Raw genomic sequence first — 21,297 nt, 5'->3', positions numbered from 1 at the left:
TCAGGGCTTTGTTCAGAAACAACCGCCACCCGCCGACATGTTCAGGACTAAAGATTGCGAAAATCTAAACTAGATCAGCAATGACGTAGTATTCTCTATCTCCGGGTTGTACTTGGCAAGATTTTACATTTCTTTATCCCTGTCAATAGGGGGTCACTTCCATTTTTATCGTAGCTATTACTCTGATGATCAAGTCATTCATCGATTTACGCTAGTCATATGCATATAGATGTACCTACATATGTACCTACTTCTTGCCTCAACATATTCTATATATTCTTCCATTTCGTAGGTGGCTGACTCCTTTGGAATCCAACCTATGCCCGGCGCCATGACGCGGCTTTATTGCTGACACAAGATTGAAGATTGCTAAACTGCTAGATTCAAATCCAGTGACGTACATAGATCTACGGGTTGTTGAGTTGGCGTTTTCTAAAATTTCACTATCTAAGTCACAGTTATTTTTTTCTCTTTTCGAAAATTAGTCTCATGATTAAGTCCGAAGAAAGAATTTGAATGTCTCAAATAGTCTTCGAACCCAGATGAAGACAATTCTTACAGCTAAACATCGCAATGGGTTCCGACACCGACCCTCGCTTAACTGAGCTGCAGCCATCCGGCTCCCTCGCTGTTCATACAGCCGTTGAATTTACTCAACAAGCAGAGAAACTTTCCCTCCAAACAGCAGATAATAACCAATTCCCCGAGACTGTTGCGGTTGAGGCCCGGTTCATAACGCCGCAAGATCCGGTTATTGTTACAGCTGACGGCAACCGATTACCTACCGTCCCGCTTGAACAAGCTTATAAATTAAACATACTGAAAGATGAACTCAACAGCGACTTTTCGAAGGAGTCTGTTGGTCAGCACGATGATAATGCCCAAGCGTCTCCGAGCGCCATCGCTGGCTTCGGGCCAGGATCCTATGCGGAGGATAAAGCAGCGCAGAAATCGAATCAGGGATCTCTAAGGCGCTCTATGCCACCGACAAATACGCACCCTCTATTTCCTCCTCTACCTTTATACGGGCCACCATCTTTACTTAGAGACATACAATGTTGGATTTTTCGAGTGTCTTCATTTTTCCTGAGTGCCGGCTTCTTAGGCGTTATCGTTCTCGGTGCCTTGTTTACGAGCATACCGAGGGTCTGTTATAAAATATGGTTACGTCTAACGTTTCGAAATCCCGATGCCCGAAGACCTTTCTATGAAGAGGAAACCCGGAGGAAGAATACGCGAAAAGAACAGGCAAGATCCTGGAAAAGGCGGAAGTCTCCAGGACAGAGGACTCCGGACCAAGAGAGTGCTCAGGAGAGCGAAGCCTTCGTTCCCACAGAGGGCGGCCCAGACCCGGTTATTTGCGACGTTGGTTATTATGCGCGAAGAGTTGGCTTGGATGTCGAAGAGTTCGAAGTCCAGACAGAAGATGGATTCATCATCGACCTATGGCACGTCTACGATCCTCGCGAGTACACGAAGTTAGATGATCAGGAAAGGTCATATCGAGGACCGGAGTTATTTACAGGAGATTACAGGAGAAGATTAAGAGATCCCAGTCAGAAACGCAAATTTCCGGTGCTCTTGATGCATGGACTGCTACAGAGTTCAGGGGCTTACTGCGTCAACGACGACGATTCCTTGGCGTTCTACCTATGTAAATCGGGTTACGACGTATGGCTTGGAAATAACCGATGCGGTTTTCGCCCAAAGCATACTTTACTAGAATATTCCGATCCTCGTATGTGGTGCTGGAATATCCGCCAGATGGGCGTATTTGACCTATCTGCGTTGGTCTCGCGAGTCTTATTCGAAACCGGATTCGAAAAAATCGGGCTAGTCTGCCACTCCCAAGGTACAACGCAAACTTTTGTGGCACTCGCGAAAGAACAACGTCCCGAGCTCGGTGAAAAACTCACTGTATTCTGCGCCCTTGCACCAGCAGCCTATGCCGGACCTTTGATTGGCAAGATGTACTTCAAGTTTATGCGTGTCATTTCACCGGGTCTCTTCCGCCTCATGTTTGGCATCCACGCATTCATCCCTCTGATGATGACGATGCACTCGATACTTCACCCCCACATCTATGGACAGCTTGGCTATACCGTGTTCTCATTCCTGTTTGACTGGACCGATACTCGATGGGATCGCGGTTTGAGGGATCGCATGTTTCAATTTGCGCCCGTGTACGTGAGCTCGGAATCAATGCGTTGGTGGCTAGGCCGGGAATGCTTTGCGAAACACAAGTGCATCCTCTCTACTAAGGAGGAGTGGCACGATGAGGATCGGGAAGATGGAACTGATGGGCCCCTTGCAGAAACAGACAGCCAGCGCAGAGACTCTGGCATAGCGAACAGTACTAGAGAGCACCATAGGAGACCAAAGGGCACAACAGCCTGGTACAATGATCAAGTCTGCCCGTTCGCGTTGTGGGTAGCTGGAAACGATGATCTCGTCGACGGACGGAAATTACTGCATCGGTTCGAGAGAGGACGTGAGCCACATGTCAAAGTGGTTCATAGCAAGGTTCTTCCAGAATATGAACATCTCGACGTTATATGGGCGATGGACGCTGTCGACCAGATCTTCCAGGAGTTGCGGGAGGTACTGTGGAAGACTTGCAATGCTCGTGACGAGTGTAGGGTACCGAGTGGTTGCGAGAATGTTGCGGCCTGGATACCGGAAGACGTCTCCAATGGAGATGCGGAGCAGTCGAGCAGTGATTCGGCGTAATCCTTCGTCCTTACTAGAACATGATACCCCCTTTCATTTTTACGGCTTAGATACGACTTCTTAATGGCAGTGGTTTGGATTTAACGACTGATGATTATATTATGATGTATATATCCATAAGAGACTTTAGAAAGTGAGCATTTTAAAAAGGGTTGATATATCTTAGGCATGTCTTGATTGGCTAGTTCGCGAGACTCAGACGCCACTTCATATTAGAACATATTATTATCCGAAGTCCGGCTCCGGCTCCCGTGGTTGCTTTTTTTCCACCACCAATATACTGACCTTGTAATCTATGTCTATATAATTCACGATGTGCAACTTCATATTCTTAGGTGAGAGAAATTGATTTACATACGATCATTTGACTCTAAGATAAAGATCTTACGCCAATTCTCACCGCTTACGTACCAGCCTCAAGATTTCTCCAGAATCCCCCCGCAGCGGCAGGTTTGAAGCTTATCTTTGTAGGGTTAGCGATCTTGCTCTAATCCTTGCCTAGGTAAAGATCTGGGGTTCCCGTGCCATTCCCTTTAAGCGCTTACTGCAGCGACATGTCTGTAGGATGCCATTCGGTTGTTCGTACAATTGGTCCGCAGAAGCTACGCAAGCTTGCAAGCTACCTAGGTGCCTGTGTTCCTATGCTACCTATCATGCTTCATCGGATACGGATCAGGGACGGGTATAGGACTGTACTTAAGACCCGCAACTATGGACTATGATGGAGAACCCCTCTCCGGTTCGAGATAGTAGTTCGGGCTAGTGAACATTGCCTAGGTTACAGGCACCTTAGGTGGATTGTGTGATCATATTCTTTGGATACCATACGAGAGACCAAGCTACAAAGAGGAAGAATAAGGTGAATCGAAGTAAAGTCAATTGGTCTTCTCCACTCGTCAAACTATCTAACTAAGTATCTAGCTAGCTAGCTCAGGCAGACCCCCGGGGTTGACGTCGCGGCTCCAAACCGGGAAGGAGCTGTAGGATTTATCAAGCTAATTACTGATTCCACGCTTTCCCACGGTTCTCTTTGTCAGACACTCTCAACAACCTCGGAAGTTGTAATCCTTGCCGCGGGGACCAAACACTTGGGTTTCTTGTTCTACCTACCTTAACTTTCACTCTAGTGCAACATCCAAACCTTATACGTTACCTACGTAGATACTTCCTTTACAATCTAATCTTAATTGTTACCTCTTGTCTTTGTCTATTGCTTCTCGGAACTTCCGGTCTTCGAAATGGTGGTTAAGTCCTTCCACGCGCCCCTGTCGATACCAAATATTGACTTATGGCAACTTATATTCGAGAGGAAGGATAGACCCTTTGCAGATGATAAAGGTATGTCCTAGATATACTGCCATATACTAAATAGATCAAAGGTCTAATTCATGATAATAGAAATATACATCGACCCCGACACGAAACGCACATATACCTGGGCTCAAGTGAAAAATACGGCACTCGAGTTTGGCAAGGGGTTGAAATCACAATGGGGTTTTAAGAAGGGCGATTCTCTTGGCTTCTTCTCTCCTAACAGCATCGACTATGCGCCGGTATTCTTCGGTGTACTCTGGGCTGGCGGCTCATGCTCGACCGCTAACCCAAACTACACAACCAAGGAGTTAGCATTTCAGATGAAGGACTCTAAGGTAGCGGGGATAGTTACGCAAGTACCTATGTTACCTGCGGTACTTGAAGCTGCGAAGATCATCGGCCTACCAGAGGACCGTATTATTCTGCTCGGAGATGAGAGAGACTCTACTGGCAAATTCAAGCACTTTACCGAGATTCGCTACTCGAGTATCTTGGGAATACCCACGCTCCGCCCAAGACTCGACCCCAAGAAGGACGTTTCCTTCCTCGTATACAGCTCCGGAACCACCGGCCTACCTAAGGGTGTCATGTTAACGCATTCCAACATTGTTTCCAACCTCATCCAGATTGAACATGTCGAAAGACTTAATGGGCTTTATCATTCGGGCGGGCCGGACGGAAAGGGTGACAGGCAAATAGCAGTACTCCCATTTTTCCACATATACGTAAGTCAACCCCATACACCTCCCGAGTCCAAAGCGTAAGAAACTCATATGATAATTAGGGACTCACCTGCATCGCCCTCCAAGGAATATATATGGGAATCCAAGCCGTCGTGCTCCCCAAGTTCGACCTCGACAAGTTCTGCGGGGCGATTCAGGAATTCGGTGTAACATACGCCTCGGTCCCACCACCCGTGGTCCTTGCGCTGGCCAAACATCCCGCCGTCGCGAAGTACGATCTATCCTCTATAAAATGGATGAATTCGGGCGCTGCGCCTCTGGGACGCGATCTCGTCGAGATGGTATGGAAGCGCCTGACCATTCCTGTGATGCAGGGATACGGGCTCTCGGAAACGGCGCCCGTCCTCACCAAGGCAAACATTGCTGACTGGGCCCGGCATAATGGATCTTGCGGTAAACTCCTCCCCAACATCGAGGCTAAAATCGTCGACATCGAGACGGGCCAAGAGCGTGGACCAGGCGAGGGCGAGGGAGAGCTTTGGTTCCGCGGACCCAACGTGTTCCCCGGTTACCTCAACCGCCCCGAGTTGCAGTCGAACACCTTCAGCGAGGACGGCTTCTTCAAGACGGGCGATATTGGATACGCTGATGTCAAGGGTAATTTCTACATCACAGATCGGTTGAAGGAGTTGATCAAGTATAGTAAGTACCAAACATACCCAGATGAAATAGAGATGGAGCAAGAGAAAAATACTAACATATATCCAAAGAGGGTTTCCAAGTCGCACCCGCCGAGCTAGAGGGCATCCTTTTAGGCCACAGCGAAATCGCGGACGCCTGCGTAGTCCCCGCACACGACCACGAGCGTGAAACCGAGGTTCCGCGGGCGTACCTAGTACTACGCCCTGGCATCACGCGTTCCGACGACAAAGCCGTCGAGATCATAGCCTGGGTCGAGGGCAAAGTGGCCCAACACAAGCGCCTGCGAGGCGGCGTACGGTTCGTCGACGAAGTACCCAAGAACGCCAGCGGCAAGCTACTGCGTCGGATCTTGAAAGAGGAAGCTAGGAAAGAGGACGAGCGTGCCAAGGGACCTAAGTTATGATTATAATATATAAGGAAGATTGGTTAGGATGAGACGGCATAAAGATCGAGCTTGGTAATAGCTTTCTGTCTATCTTCTAGAATCCCCAAGTGTATATAGAGTTTGTACATACAGATATAATTGTACAGCCGAGAGTCCTTCCACTCCCCATTCTTCATTCGTAAGCGGCGTGGTTAATCGTCCGGCCAACCTCGACCTAATCTTAGACTTCCAAGCTCTCGTGCCCAACCCATCGTAGAACACATCGTCGTCGCGTAGTATATCCTAGGATCTCAACCCAACTTCTCACTCTCCTCCAACAACCTCTCAACACTAAACCCCCCATCCCCGCGTCCAAACTCCTCCAACAGCCTCCTCTTCCCCTCATCCACCGCCCCCTCCCCACCATAAAACCTCTGCAGTAGCATAACCAACCACCTCGCATCGAGAACACTCGCACCCCTACCCTCCACCACACTCCCCGCCATAAGCACGACCCCAGGCTCTTCCGCAAGCCCCGCGTCCCAGTAATGCGTGATGCTGGTATGCGGCTGCGCCCACTCCCCGCGGGCCTTGTATTCCGCGAGCTGCGTGAACAGCACCGTTGCCGTGCGCGACTCCGCGTCGAACACCCATTGCAGGAAGTGGATTTCCGCGCCGACGCCCTCGCCGCGCGGGACCGGGAGCACGAAGGTCGGGTGTCTGCGCGCGGTCGCTTCGAGGGCTGTGTATGTCTGCGTCGGGATCACCGCGCATAGCGATGTGGGGGAGGAGGCGTGCCGGAGCCGCCAGATGGCTGAGAGCTCTTTTTCGGGGAGCGCGCGGGCTTTGGGGAGGTCGAGGATGGAGGAGAGGGGTTTGATGGTTGAGGTTGCTTGGCCGGGGCCTGTGTGTGGTGAGGACGAGGGCGGCGGAGGGGGTGGCTGGGTTAGGCCGTCTGAGGCCTCGGTGGTATGAGCTTGTTGCGCGGCTGCCGGTGCAGGGCTGTCGTCGAGGAGTGCGTCTAGTCCGGGTATGCTAACGGTATCTTTTTTCTTGAGATCCTGGATGCGGTCGCGATATGCGTCTTTTAGCTCTCCGATATCGTTGTGCCCTTCCTCGCGCGCCTTTCGGTCGAGCTTCTCGCGGTATTTCTCGACAACATTGCGGCCGGCTTGGGTGGTGGCGAGGAACCGTACGTCGTGGACCTGTGCCCAGCGGCGCTGCTGGTTCGGCAGTCGGAGGGGCAGCCGTCGACCCAGTAAGTTGCGTAGGGCGGGGATGCGGGCCGTTGCCATGGTTCTCCCGGCTGTTCCGTACAGTAAAAAAGAAAAAAAAGAAAAGAGGAACAAATAGGAAATAGCGTACCCACCACACTTCACCAATTGAAAGCTGGGAAGGTGGTTGAAAGAAAGGGTGTCTGAATAGACCTTGAAGGATCAAAGTTTTGGAAGGTCTGAATAGAAGCTCAAACTTTCGGAAAGCTACAGAGTACAGGTCGGATAAGATCCCGAGAAAAAAAGAAGGTAAGTGGGGCACTAAAATGGCAGGCTTCGCCCCGTGCATATACCCTCGTTTGTATAGGTACTGTACTGAATATAGCAGTGGAGACCAAGTGAATGGAGCCCGTATGGAGCGTATGGAGTCATTACTACGTTTAGAGGAATCGCCAGCCTATTAGAATCATCATGATTCTAAGCCGACTAAGTTCTTTTCGGCACTTACACCTTCAACATCTCAGCACCATCACATTCAGACCAAATAACCAAACATGAAAGAATCAAAGCATCGAAACATTAATGGTTTGAATAGGAGACGTTTAGTTGATCACTACAAACAACTCTGAGCTTCCCTTGGAGTAACTACCGGTAGGTAAATCCAACGACTAGGCTAGTAAGCACACATACATATATAATATAATATCTCCAACCTGCTCCTTCGCAGGGTACCCCTCATCTCCTCAAACCTCTTCTTTCTCATCGTTCGCGACATGAATCGTCTCTAGTTCTAGGTCTAAGTCTAGATCCAGCTGTGGCATTATCCGTCTTTGTCTTTGTCTTTGTCTTCGTCTTGGTCTAACATCTTGTCTAGTATCATCTCTTCTAGATTTTATAAAATGGTATCATATTCATTAGATAATCTTTAAGCGTTAGTGGGCTTGAAGATGATGGTCTCGGCGTCCTGCTTGAAGGGAACACCGAGCTCGAAAAGCTTCTTGACAACAGCAGCAAAGTCCTTGAAGAAAAGGTTGTTGTCCTTAGCATACTTCTCAACCCACGGCTTGAAAGCCTTGTCCTGGATGAGGGCATAGTCGGCAGGAAGCATCATGAGTGACTTGGTCTTGGTGTCCTCATACTGCTTGGGGCCGTTCCACTTGCGCCACTGCCACTTCTCGTCTAAGAGAAGGGTGTAGTAGTCGTTGGTCAGCACAGTGGGAGAGAAGGTCCACGGACCCTCGAAACCACTTCGGTCAGTGTGGCATCGACCTAAGGCGTGGGCACCAGCAAGGGCAACGATCTCTTGATCATTGAAGCCCATGCGGTAGAAGATGTTACGAAGGTGGTCTCCGCCCTTGGCTCCGTCGGGAAGACGTCCATCGGGAGTGCAAGCCGCAGCGTCACCATCCCGACGACCAGGTCGGAACGGAATGGTGGGGCCTTGCATCTCCTGGACGGCAGCGACACCACCGATGATCCAAAGATCGGAGTAGCTGATCCAGGGGAATTTGGCTATAAGCCGAGTGTTAGTCATGTTGCGTCAATTATCTTAATGGTCCATGCAAGGGCGTGAGATTGCCACTTGACTCATCTGACAGAAACGTACCTTTAACAGGCTCTAGGAAGTCCCGAGCGTTCTTCAAGCCAGCATTCGCACCGTGGTCACCTTCGGGGGAAAATCGCATGGTAGCACCATTGCTACCACCGGTACCAGTTGCCTGGTCGAAGGTACCGCTGGCGTGCCATGCCAGACGAAGGAGAACGGGGCCATAACTACCATCGTCATACTCGTCGTTGTCCTCGAGACGCTTGGCAATCTCGTTATATACCTTCACATAATCTTCCTTGGTGGGGGTGAAGACTTTGGTACTGGCCGAACCACCCTGAGCGTAAAGGTAGTAACCAGCACCACCTGCGACGGCGGCACCCGCTATATATAGTAGGGTAGACGACCCCGAAGACTTAGGTGGCTCAGAAGAGTAAAAACGGCGGCCATGTTGTCGGAAAGCCTGTCGAGACGAGGTCGCGAATGTGTTTCTGGCGGTGGTGCGCAGGGTCGCGCGGGCAATCTGACGAGATACCGTCGTGGCAGACATCTGCAACACCAAATATCACCGATTAGAAACAGGATACAAAAGCATTGTGTTCGGTATAGGAATGTCTCACCTTGGCTTTCCTAATGCACTGCAGAGGAATGTGGTGGGATATAATTCACCGAAAAAGGAAAGAAGAATCAGATAGGATAACTGAGATATATTGTTATGTGGGAGGAAAATAGCGGAAGAGAAGTAATCCCAGGGATAACACGACAGAAAAAGAAATGCGAGGACGGCAGGAGCAGTAGTACCATCGCTGAGATGAACCGCCTTCTTAGTAAGGAATAATCTGGGATTTCTCATTGGCCACCCGCCCCTTCTTCGTCTTCTCTTGACTTCTTTAGGCGGGTCCATAAGGCGCCCTAAACGGCGTTCATGGTGCCCACGGTGCCGTGCTAGCGTTTTCGACGGAGTTACTGTGAATGGCAACATCTGATGCCAATTCAAGTAGCGAATCAAACCCCGGGTATCTAACTCATGGGAAGCATGCAACTCGCATAGCTACGTATCACGTGCCGTATATGAACCTACGATGTGTGTACATAGCGAAATATGTAGTTAAAATGTCATAAACTCTCCTGATATCTACGGATATATCCGTGAATTCTAAATGTCAATTGGTTAGTCCAAGGAAGGAATAATCGGCGAACTTTTCTAACTACATAATCAACTTTAAAGTATTTGTCAGGAACATCAAGCCTTATTTAAGAAGAGCCCACTTGACGCCACTTTAATAGAACGGGGAACTTAGCGGGGGACTAGACTAATGCTAGTACGTGTACCTGTACTAGTACATTGGGGTCGCAACTTGTTGAATATCTCACTAGCGAGAAGGCATCAGGGTCTTTCGTAAGCCAGAACGTAGGAGACGCCGAACCTTTTAAATGTTCGGGCTCTTCGACGCTTCCAGCTTCCAAAACCAAGAAAATCCAAGGATGACTATCCGTAGAGCTTGGCCTTATCTCCGATTACCGGATCATAATTGGATCGTACCTTCGGCTTTTCGTGTCCCCTCGGGTTCCTCTTCTTAGCATGCCAAGCCATATCTAATATCAAAATATTCTCATCAATCAGATTTCAACTATGTAATTTATGAGTCAATTGATTTCTGACTCAAGCAGATCGATTTGAATCTTGAGTCACAAGACTAATAAAAATTGCCAATTGGTTTAGCCACTTTTGCTATACTTAGCAAAAACTGGGCATTGGCACATTGATTGATTGATTATTTTTTTTATATTTCTTTTAATTCTCGATCAACTTAATGAAGACCACAAATATGCGAAGAATTGCCTTGTAATTTTCGAGGGCAACCGGACCCTCTGATAGCAACCACCCCCATTCATTCATTATACACGAAACCTCCCCCACGCTCATCATGCCGAATCACCAGAGACCTAATGTGCTCCTATTATAGTTGTGGGTCCTTGGACAAACGAAATGCGTGTATGATACAGACCCATTGCCTTATTCTGCCTTTTGAGTGTGTGCCCATTGAGATCAGATCCTTCTAAAATTTTAAGGAGAGGCTGGGTTATCAGCCAGCCTTACTGAAAAGGTGCCGTGCCTTGCGGGCTGGAGTCGGGCTCCATGTAGTACTCATAATACGCAGGATATCTACCCTCAGCCTTCGCTCTTGTAGCATCGTCTAATGGAGTTTTCGGTACCCCATTTTCCTTAGACGCGGGTTTATCGAGTACTGACAACGACGGGGGTCTGCAAAATGTTAGCATGAACAGTGGACTGGGTTGAAGAGAAACCACATACCCATAGATTTCGCGGTCGACGGCGAGGAACTGCTTCATCGCTTCCGGGCCACCTCTTTCTTGGAGATAGAGAAGATATATCAAGAACAACTCCCTTTTAGCTGCTGAAGAAATCCGGCTCTTAGCCAATAACTCATCGAAGATATCTCTCACTCGTTCGGTGTGCTGCGACTCTACTTCTGAGTCCGTGGGCTGTTCTAATTCGAACTGAAGCCACTTTTCCCAGAAATGACGACTGTCGGCATACCACTGCACATTCTTCAAGAATACGGTCCTCGCTTCGTCCACGGATCCCTTAATCTTCCATAACAAGTAAGCCCAGCGAGTAACCAGTACTGCCTTCGTGAAGATGTTGACATGTGGTGCGTCGATTTGTGCCTTGTAGACTTGGATCGCGGCATCCAGTCCATTCTGTCGTCTCTCAAGGTTTGCCCAGGATACGATGGCTTCTACACAATCGGGTAGCTGCATCAGTATTGCTTCGTGGATGTCCGTTGCGACACCAATACGGCCACACGACTCCTCGAAGTAGGCAAACTGAAGGCGAACACCCGGTCGGCTAACAGGTACGAACAAAGTAGCCGCCCTCATATAAATGTGGCGCACTTCTTCCTCTTTCCCTGGCTGCGCCGACATCCACCGAGCATAACGCAACCAGAACTCGTCGTACAGGGCACACGTGATGATACAACGCTCGTAGAGGAAGCTCGTTCTGGCGAAATCGTCCTCGCCCTCTTCAAAATCGAGATACTTGCGCCAATTCGTGAGTTGCGAGTTCTCCAACTCCGTGACGTGGAAGTACGGTCGTTTAATTTCCGACTCGTATGTCCATCGCTTATTTGTCTCGTCCTGAGTTTTCTGAAAGATCTCATAGAATAAGGTATCAATTTTTGCGCGAACATCTCTTTCAACCTCAAGCTCCGTTCGCGCCATTCCACCATAAGCAGCGCTCTCGGTTTCCACCTCCGCTTTGAAACGCGTAAGAGTCTCGGCAGGTACTAATTCCTTGAGAGGGCGGCTATGCGCAAGTTGGCGGAACCGCTCGAAATAACGAGCATACTGATGCATCGGAATGTGGATAACTCGCTGCAGAATGGCAAAGATTTTATCTTGTGCCTCCTGTCTTTCCTCATACTCGATGTACTTATCCCAGAAAGGGTGGGCTAGAAAATCGAGGCCGACACAATTTGCGGCTCTCTCGAAGAGTCTACGGATACAGGTCAGTAAAAGGGGAAACCAAAGGGGGAAGTTGGGGAGTGAGGGCGGGCACGAGGGGTAAATACAGAAGAGGAGGGATTGTGCATGCAACTGTTCCGATTCCAAATCATTCCGAAGGCGCGGGGTTGAGAGTACGACGAGGATGTTCAAGGTCAAATAGGTGACTCTGTAGGAAACCATGGCCTGGCAGAATGTGTGAGAAAGTATCCAACATGTCATAGATTCTGTTGGTATTTCTCACCGTCGACGACAGAGCAGTCGTGTATAAACGTTCCGAAGGGTGTTGGGGACCGGTATGTACTTTGACTCTGTCGTGTGGTAAATGTTACGGGGTAAAAAACATCCAGCTCTACTTACTCTCTGACCAAATGGGGGGTGTGGGTGGTCTCCATCTTGAATGAACAGTAAGAAGCCCATAGATCGACGCAGTTTGTTATACTGGCGCATCCACGCTCATAGATCTTAACACATCGTTAGCCTTCAAAACCGACCAAGTGAGGATACCCAGATAACGTACCATTTCAGCGGATTCCGGACCGGAGATGTTGAATTCGAGGTCGGCATACTTCTTCCAATAGCCGAAAAGAAGGGGAAACTTGAGGAGAAATCGATCGTACACATCGCGAAGCGTGGCAAGAGCTTGAGGGCTGGAGTTCCGATTGAGACCACCTTCTTGACCTTCGCAAGCGCGGATGAGCTTCTCCCACGACTCAAAGTTGTCGGTATCAGCCTCCTAGTTATCGTTAGTTTATATCTCAAATAACGGGTTTGCTATTGTGGGATGTGGTCGAATGGAATAGCTCGGATACGTACTACTTCGAGAGTCAACTTCTTAATTTCAGCATTTTCCTCATCGGAGGCGCCGAAATTGTTGAAATCAGCCATAATGAAGGCTTTGGCAAGCTTGCGCGAGTCGTCTATTGATGGGGTGAAGGTGAGGGAGGAAGGTTACGTAAGTTGTCGAGTTATCGAGTTGGCGAGGCTGCGACAAAGAGAAGCTTGAAAATGATGCGCAGGACTCGCAGAAATTTTACAAGTAATGGGTAATTCTTATAGATGATTGCGATTACGGCTGCTCATTATTCCTATAGACGGAATACGGAATACGCGATAATCAATGAGTGGATGGGTATGGTGGATGACAATAGGTAAGCTGTCTCGATCGACGGCGAACAATGATGATCGCGAGAGAAAATTGGTTGGCTCAAATACCTAGGTCCACGGATAGGTAAAAAGGAAAAGCACATGCAACAATCTAAATGAGGCTGGGAGCGAAGACACCTTGCATAAGAGTGGTCTGTGCTAAAATCTTAACTCTCATCACAGTACTGGGTACATATGAAAAAGGAAAGAGCTAGTTAGTCAGGTGGGTATTAAACTTCTCTTACAGTTGGCAGTTGCAATGTTATTGTCTTCGACTTATCACAAATGAGACTGGACTCGTCGTCGAGTTAGTTCTTTCATTAACCTAAAAGTCATGTATTAGGTATTAAATCATCAATGTTCCGATTGTTAAACTTGTGTACCATTGTCACCACTTTGAATGAGAATGAGGTACATATGCATGGTAGCTTGTTCAACGGACTAACTTTGACTAGGCCAAAGCGCTACTAGGCAAAAAGTACTCCGTACAAATACTGAAAGAGGGAAAAAAGAGAGAAAAAATTTGCCCAGCATCCGATTTTCTCTTTAGATCATCTTACATTTCAGTCAACTTCATCTACACAACTCGTGAGGAGAGAAAAATATTATAGACTCCTTGATAAAGGTTTAATAAGTTGTCATAGACTTATTCCTTTACTTCCCTGTCGCAAGTGCGAATAATTATTGACAAAGAGTAACCAAGCGTAAAGTATTCTCAAGGTTTCATTCTCTACATACCTCCAATTCCCTACATCAACATTAAACAGGCCGGTGATGATACCCCAAAATCAAATATGATAGGAAGAGGGATATCCAAAATGGAAATGATCTCAAATCATTAAATCTGAGGCCTGTACCGATGCATATGCTTTGTTTATTCACTTTGCTTCATATACTACGAGGTATACTCTGTACCCATATATCAAATACCTATGTCTTCGATTACTTGCTTAGGTAGTGTTCGCTTGCCTATTGAAACGTTTGTAGGTAAATTACCTAAATACAGTTGCATCTTTGGGTTATAACCCTCTATCGAACATAATAATACAAAATTTACATGATAGGTAACCACGAAACAGACACAAGGAGAGTTGGGTTTTAGTAATTCCCACCCTCATACGCTGTACATTGAATCCAGTAGACAGTACTCTAAAGCAAGTACTAGCCACCGACGTAATCTTCTGACCGTTCTAATCTACAAAACGCCTCAAGAAAGCAAGAGTCTAACTGTCTAACTCGCTAACACCTATGGGTATCTCCAAACCCTTATGCCGCTGTATCCATATGCCCTATTAAAACTATGCTGATAACAACAATTCAAACCACCCGTTATCCGTCCACATCCGGATGACCTTAAGCCACCTGAACTATATGTAACCATCGTTGAGAGAGAAAAATATCTCACCTCCACAAAATAACATGCGTTTCTTGTTATAATACAATAAAGTCGCCCGTCTAATCGTAGTCGAACCGAGTATTCGTGTTCGAGGTGCCCGTACACCGGATCGACGTGAAAAGACTTAAGTTTTACTCTCGCTCTTATTTTGCTTGTCTAGTAACCTTTGGGCTCTGCGTAGCCGCGCTGCAGACTCACCAATGGTTAGCTTAGGTCTTCCACGCTCATCATCATCATCATCACTCAAGCTCGAAAGCAGGGTCTCAACTGACCCAGCTCTTGCTCTTAATTTATCATTCTCGCTCGGAACCGTGTGGTACATCTCCGTTGCCCTCGGCCGTACCGTCGCCGGTCCCGAGCTCACGGATTCCAACGACGACCTCCTCTTCAGTAAATCCATCAGTGGTTTTAGGACCTGCTTCCCCTTGAACTTCTCATCCTCGGGGGTAACAGCTCTCTTGATTTGTTCTAGAGGCTTTCTCGCTTTCCTCTTCAGCCACGTTCTGGGCGGAGTCTTGTATTGCCGGAATGAAAGAACGTCCGATATGCGATTGAGGCTGGTCATCGATCGAGAACTCGCGTTCGTGCAAACTATCGCTCTTTCCCCGCTCCCCTCAATCTTACTAAACAGCACGCCTTCGTTCACGGGCGTCTTGCACATAGGACATGGGTCTCCCTCGCGTACGAATATCCCAACCGTAAGAGGAATTTCTCTTGGGGCAGCCGGCTCTTGCGACGGTTCTGGCTGAATATCAGACTCCATGGCAGTGCTGCTTGATGCTTCGGTTCGATGTCCGCCTCTGCGGGCTACGGCTTTGCCTTTCCCTTTTCCTTTACTTTCGCCTTTGGCTTTCTTTGCGGGTTCAGGCTCAATCATGGTAGGATTTGAACAAATGCAGCGGGTCTGCGAATACTCGACCTCGGTTCTCCAGACGTATATTTGTCGCACCTTCTCATCCGTTAATTCCTTAAACTCCTTTTTATCTCTGCGATACGATGCTCCCGAGGTTTCCGCCATCTTGCTTTAAATGCCGCTTTGGCGACTTATTGAGAAAGGAATAGAAAACTCAAAGTACGCCGAGTAAAGTCGAGGAATCTTAAGCGACGTTGGAAAGTCGTTGCTCTGGGTTTAGTTGTATGGTCGCAAAGGATGTGAGATATCAATGACAATTCGTCAGCTATAATTACTCGACATGGTATAATTAAGCTGTGATGATGTCTGCCATCGGAGTTCTAGGCCGAGTACGAATGAATTAAAACCTCAGTTATATGGACACTGTAAAGTATGGTAAAAAGAACATATGATACTAAAACCAATTGATTCAAATTTCCAATTGTCGTTCAATTAGCTCGGCAATTATTGAGTTCGTCGATGCACGTCTAAGTCAGACGCGACATCCTTCTCAAGAGACTAGAGCTTTTATCTTATCAAGGTGTGACGTCAATCCAGGCACCTGCCTAGTAACGGGAGTAATTCGGGGTGAGTGGCCACCGTCTCGATCAATCTCGTGAACAAGAAGGTGTGACTTCTCAGTCTATTATTCCTTATGCATAGTCACGTTTAATAACATTTATTAACTAGCATGAGGGTATCACCATGTCATTTATTTCAGAAACGTCTCGTGTCTATTGTGCGTAAGAAATTCATCCTAAGCTCGTTTCTTAAAACATTCCTTTTCACCCTGCAAGAACGTCGTATATACTCTGATTGAACAATAACACTGTAAACGCCATGCTGCATCAACGCCAATCCCTTTTGAATGTGATACCTCAAAACAAGAGAAATGTCTAGCTTGGTTTTAGTGTCTCCCATCCATTCATCTCGGTATTGTCGTCGTTGCTAAGAAGATCCATACTAGACCTCGTTACTGGCTGAGATAATTGCATAAGTTGTGGTTGTTGCTGTGGGCGTACTGGCAGCGGTGGTTTCTGCTCTATGTTGCCAAGCCCAGGCAATGGAACTCGACTTATAGCTGTAGCTGAGCCTGGTGGCCCAGTAGAAAACCCATTGTGTGTAATAGTACCAAGATGAGGCGATGTTGATTTGAGCATTCCGCCAGTTAATGCACCACCAGATCTGCTCGCTTCAAGTTTAGAAGTCAAGTTGGAAATATTAGTCACGGTTTTACGTGGAATGGGCGGTTTTGGCGTTTGCTGATCCACGAGTGAATCAAAACTGCTAGTTTCGGGGAGAGAAGGACTAGTAGACGGCGAGGAAGACGTAAGATGAACTGGCTTTCTGGCTATAGGCGGGGGCGCCTTAGACTTATGAGATGCCATGGATGATGTAGACATGGTCCTCATTGGCGGTTCCGGTATACTAGGTTTTGTTGCTCGTAGCATAGGATGCATACTTGGAGAGCTAGACGATTGTGAATGAGGGAAACCTGTAGATGTCTGTCTTCTGGGTGGAGGAGGTGGTGGAGCTTCATTCCTCTGCTCGTCATGTAAATTGATCTGGCCGACTTTCGCGGGCAATGTTGCTGGATCGAAAGGAGGCGGGAGTTTCCTAGGCGAAGAGTTGGATGCAGCAGATGTTGAGAGGATAGAAGAGTGGTTAATGTGTTCATAAGGAGAGCTGGAAATGCTAGAGAATGAAGAAAGTCTTGAATTGGATCTGGGTATTGCAACCCAGTCTGGTTCTTCTGATGGGGTGAATGGATTTGAAGTGCGACTAGGGTTTAGTACCATAGTAGAATTCCCGTTGATGGGCTTCGGTGGTCCAACTGTAGACTTCGCCATCTTCCCATTATCAAGCCACCATCTCTGCCGGTCTGAGCTCGCCGGAGGTAGCCCCGGCTCGATGGGATCATACCCAATGAGGTCTTCGTCATCGTCAGAATCCTCGCTGAGTAGACTTGCTGCAGTGTGTCCAACTTCTGCTTTGCGGCGTTCGTACAGCTCCCGACTGATCTTTTCTCTAAGGGCTTCGTTTACAATGTTTACTGTACATTGAAATGTCGCAAATACGGGGCGGTGATCTGAGAATCTCAAAGGGGCACAATTATATGATAGTTGTCGTATATTTGTGCCCTTGCGCAAGATACGGTCGGTCCATGCGGGGATGCGCAATTTTTCACTGCCAACTATATTAGTCTAGGCCATAAAATGGATACATAAAATAATAACATACGAGCTGTCATATCTATCTGTACCGACATCGAATTTGTATGTCGGCATGAACGTAATTCTGGCTTCGGAGTAGTATGGAAAGGAAAGGCCAGCGACCATTTGTAAATTTAACTAGAATATGTTAGTAAATATGACTTTAGCTGGGTAAGATTTTGTAGGCGTACCTGGTCATTCTCATATAGCTTTTCCAGGTCTTTCTTTTGAACCAGATCCATGACTCTTTCGTGAGATAATCCAATACGATAGTTAAAATCTCCGAGCCAGATAACCGTATCTGTGAACTTGTGAGTAAATGGATGTTCTATTAGATGTAATGATGTTCATACCATGATCGTCAATTCCCCGATTCCGTTGGAATCGCAATCCATGGTGAATAGTAGCGTAATCCTTATTTCTTTCATCGTAGTTGGAGAATCCAGCGGCGAGATGGGCTGTCACGAAACATATCTGAGTATTCGCGTACTCCATTCTGATTGCGACAGCACCTTTATTTCCCGCTATGCCGGACATGCCTGTTTTCTTGACGCTTCCCTCGACATTTTTTATCTTTGGAAGCACCGATGCTTTTACGAATATGCAAAGGGCAGCGCCAACAAGTTGACCACTGCGGAGAAGGACGTATTTCTCTCCCCCTGATTGTTTCGCACGGGTGTTAAGTGTCTTCTTGATAGCTCTCTCCCATAGTTGTTTCCTAGTTGGGTCGCTATTCATGATCTGCTGAGCACTCAATTCAACAATCTCCTGGAAACCTACAGCGACTATCTCAGGCTGCGTTGAACCTAGCACCTGAGGGCAAAGCCAAGGAGATAAATCCTCCTCAATACCGTTTGTGCGTCCATTCAAGTTAAACGTGCCAACCCACCTGTGCCGAGTTAGTTATCATAAATAGTGTAGTGATGCTTAGATTTGAGTTATGTCAAGACTTACATCGTGATGTTTTCCGTCGACGAATACTCGGAACCGCGTTTACCAAGTTCGACGGATATGTAATCACTAATCGGGTCGAAGAGATGAACAGGGGCCTGACCAACCAATCGCCCTAGGAGCATATCAATTGTGTTTTGTCTTGCCTTGTCGGCAAAGTTATTGATGTAAAGTCTCGTTGCACTTTTTCGAGCATCCGCGAAGGCACCAGCTATAGACATTTTGCCGGTCCTCGTAAAAGAGGATTTAAGTGCGCCCGTACCAGCATAAATCCTGGAGAGAGCGTCACCATTATCGGCCCAAAGGGTAGAATGTCGCATCCAAAAGTCCGATGCGGCATATTCCCCACGGTGGGTTAAGAATGCCTCAGCAGCCATTTGAGAGATGATAGTCTGGATAAGATTGGTTCTGTCTAAACAGTCTAGGCAGTTTGTGCGAAAAACGCCCTCCTGTTGAAGCACAACAACCATCCGTTGATGACCAGGCGATTCGTTAATATCGATCATATCGTCTGTTAGCTCAGCTAAATAGTACGCGAAACCATCAGCGGAATGCTCAATATATCGTCGGATTTCCCGAGCAGCCTCATATCCAACCGCTTTCGTTTCTGCGTGGAAATCATAGTCCGTTTCTCGCAATAGGGCATGATCAGACGATTGCTGATCACCAGCACGGCTAAGCGAACAATGCTGTAAGCCATAGTGGAATAGATTTGTAAGCTCTGCCTCCCCTGGTTTCGTTGCGCTGAGCAGGTTGACGATATGTACAGCACCGTAAGACTGCTCTAATTCCTCGAAATGTTTATCAAAGGCTGGTTGAGTTCCATCAGCCGAGCGCGTAATCGAGATCTTCTGCTGGCCCGGGATAAGACCGGGAGTTTGTTCCCAGAATACTGGCACGGAGCCACGAACTTGCGCATATGAGAAGAGAACGCCAGAGGGGCTCCAATATATTGTTTCTGTTTCGACAAAATTGGCCACGTGTCCATCATCGTCAATACCTCGACTGTTGAAGCGAGTTCCAGCTCGCTTACAAGATAGACGTGAGATAACGGTGAGGTAAGATGGAAGACCAGACCTGGCATCTCGTAAAGGAGCAGCACTTTGAGGGATCGTCATAGTTAAGCAGAATCCCCTTATAGCAGAGGTCAAAATCCTGGAGTTGTCAAGAGCCTCGCGCTCATGAGCTAACAGCCGAGATCTAAACTGGACCAAAGGACTGATCATGAAATAATTCCACAGGAAAGAGTCGTCGAAATTGTCAATATCGAATGCATCCGGATCTATCGGCCTATATGAATGGTGTCAGCTTCAGGTGCTGAATTCGACCTATATCCACCCTAGCATGGGATAGGAAACTAGGAAACTAGGAAACGAAGAAACTTGTATAAGACTACAACTATTACGGAAGAGCAAACAAACCTATCTTGTAACCTATTTGTCAGATCAAAGTCTGTACTGTAATAAAAACTGCCATTGCTCAATAGCCCCCGCAGCTCGTGGTATGGGGATTCTACTTCGCCTTCCCTTCTGCCAAGACTCTGACCATATGGAGGGGTAGAGTCGGAGAGGTCACTGTCGTACGTATTAAGGGATATAACATTATCGTACTCTGAGCTGTTGAGGCAGAAGAAGTCGACACTCGCAATTTTCTCGACAGTCTCTCCGGGTCGCAGCGTCGCTACCCGCGATGCCTGCGTTATTACACATAGGAATACATCTTGATTTATGGATATAAGACCCAGTGTTCCGTAAATGGGACGGGGCGTAAGAGGTCTGAAGTCGCTAAGGAGTTGTTTGGATATGGGAGAGAACTCGACCATGCATTTGGACACGGGTCCGTCGCCGGTACTACGGGATCGTGCTGACGAGACGGATACAAGCGAGCCATTCGCGATCGCCTCGCTCGTTGTAGGGCTATATCGGAATATTAAGGCATGGGTCGGCGTAGCGATAGCGATTGCTCGATGAGGATACTCGCGGAGGAGTAACTGGCTGGACTTCTCAGCCGACGGTGCTGAAGTGAAGGTTCGCGACACGGGAGGGTACTGATCCATGCTGAATTAGCAGGACAGCGGGAAACGATAGGAGCTGTTCCGAAAAGTAGCACATGCTACCTAGAAGCAATATCGAGAAAGGGAGTCGGAGGGTCGAAGAGTTGAAAGATCGATGAGAGAAAAAATCAAATCAAAATCCACAAAGGTGGAATCTACAAATGTTGAGGGTACAAATTTTAGTGGTGGGTGTAGGGTGCACAATGCACATGCTTCAATGTTCTTGGAACTTGGCCTTACTTGGACTTGTGACGTTGCTCCTTCCCTTCCGCATCAGCCCTGCGAATTGGCGGTTCAAATTGGTTAAATTTCCACTGTGGGGGAAAGGGCACTACCTATGAAAAGAGGGTCCCGGATTTTCTTAGTGGGGCGCCGAGCACCAACCTATCAACCTATGAGGCTGAAGCTGAGTAAGTAACTCACTCATCCTACCCATCATCGAGGTATATGTAAGGTATTATTACCTTGGGTAGTATAATGCTATGAAACATGTTAATTTTCTCGTACTAAAACTGTCCTTAATCAAGTGATAGATACCAAATCGACCACCTATAACTGAGAT

General features: G+C 47.6%; 7 protein-coding genes across 7 annotated transcripts; 2 read left to right on the top strand and 5 right to left on the bottom strand.

The window, feature by feature from the left end:
* The first annotated feature begins 327 nt into the window (after nt 1-327).
* GGS22DRAFT_149904 (alpha/beta-hydrolase) lies at nt 328-2,868 on the top strand. The gene has a single exon (XM_047959220.1). The coding sequence runs from the start codon at nt 574-576 to the stop codon at nt 2,728-2,730; it is 2,157 nt and encodes a 718-aa protein (XP_047823898.1). The 5' UTR covers nt 328-573; the 3' UTR covers nt 2,731-2,868.
* An 842-nt stretch (nt 2,869-3,710) lies between these two features.
* GGS22DRAFT_7781 (acetyl-CoA synthetase-like protein) lies at nt 3,711-5,968 on the top strand. The gene is made up of 4 exons (XM_047968072.1): nt 3,711-4,068; nt 4,129-4,769; nt 4,829-5,429; nt 5,498-5,968. Exons 1-4 carry the CDS (start codon nt 3,969-3,971, stop codon nt 5,830-5,832), a joined length of 1,677 nt encoding a protein of 558 aa, XP_047823897.1. The 5' UTR covers nt 3,711-3,968; the 3' UTR covers nt 5,833-5,968.
* On the bottom strand, nt 5,885-7,365 carry GGS22DRAFT_149899 (ATP11-domain-containing protein). The gene has a single exon (XM_047959219.1). The coding sequence runs from the start codon at nt 7,086-7,088 to the stop codon at nt 6,105-6,107; it is 984 nt and encodes a 327-aa protein (XP_047823896.1). The 5' UTR covers nt 7,089-7,365; the 3' UTR covers nt 5,885-6,104.
* Nucleotides 7,366-7,932: 567 nt separating this feature from the next.
* On the bottom strand, nt 7,933-9,103 carry GGS22DRAFT_183411 (heme peroxidase; the record flags this gene model as incomplete). Its single annotated transcript, XM_047964083.1, has 2 exons — nt 7,933-8,519; nt 8,614-9,103. 2 exons carry the CDS (start codon nt 9,101-9,103, stop codon nt 7,933-7,935), a joined length of 1,077 nt encoding a protein of 358 aa, XP_047823895.1.
* Nucleotides 9,104-10,220: 1,117 nt separating this feature from the next.
* GGS22DRAFT_149892 (pre-mRNA-processing factor 39) lies at nt 10,221-13,435 on the bottom strand. The gene is made up of 5 exons (XM_047959218.1): nt 12,901-13,435; nt 12,605-12,820; nt 12,445-12,548; nt 10,871-12,076; nt 10,221-10,819 (listed from the first exon to the last, which is right to left on the bottom strand). The coding sequence occupies exons 1-5, from the start codon at nt 12,970-12,972 to the stop codon at nt 10,651-10,653; spliced, it is 1,767 nt and encodes a 588-aa protein (XP_047823894.1). The 5' UTR covers nt 12,973-13,435; the 3' UTR covers nt 10,221-10,650.
* A 567-nt stretch (nt 13,436-14,002) lies between these two features.
* On the bottom strand, nt 14,003-15,961 carry GGS22DRAFT_149887 (uncharacterized protein). Its single transcript, XM_047959217.1, has one exon. The coding sequence runs from the start codon at nt 15,642-15,644 to the stop codon at nt 14,751-14,753; it is 894 nt and encodes a 297-aa protein (XP_047823893.1). The 5' UTR covers nt 15,645-15,961; the 3' UTR covers nt 14,003-14,750.
* Nucleotides 15,962-16,210: 249 nt separating this feature from the next.
* Nucleotides 16,211-21,027, bottom strand: GGS22DRAFT_149886 (SacI homology domain-containing protein). The gene is made up of 6 exons (XM_047959216.1): nt 20,104-21,027; nt 18,686-19,972; nt 18,085-18,620; nt 17,923-18,032; nt 17,760-17,869; nt 16,211-17,705 (listed from the first exon to the last, which is right to left on the bottom strand). Exons 1-6 carry the CDS (start codon nt 20,736-20,738, stop codon nt 16,415-16,417), a joined length of 3,969 nt encoding a protein of 1,322 aa, XP_047823892.1. The 5' UTR covers nt 20,739-21,027; the 3' UTR covers nt 16,211-16,414.
* Between the last annotated feature and the right edge of the window lie 270 nt (nt 21,028-21,297).

This window comes from Annulohypoxylon maeteangense (assembly GCF_022496945.1).
Source record: "Annulohypoxylon maeteangense strain CBS 123835 unplaced genomic scaffold GGS22scaffold_1, whole genome shotgun sequence".
Classification (NCBI taxonomy): Eukaryota; Fungi; Ascomycota; class Sordariomycetes; order Xylariales; family Hypoxylaceae; genus Annulohypoxylon; species Annulohypoxylon maeteangense.
This window is presented reverse-complemented; position numbering and strand designations above follow the sequence as displayed.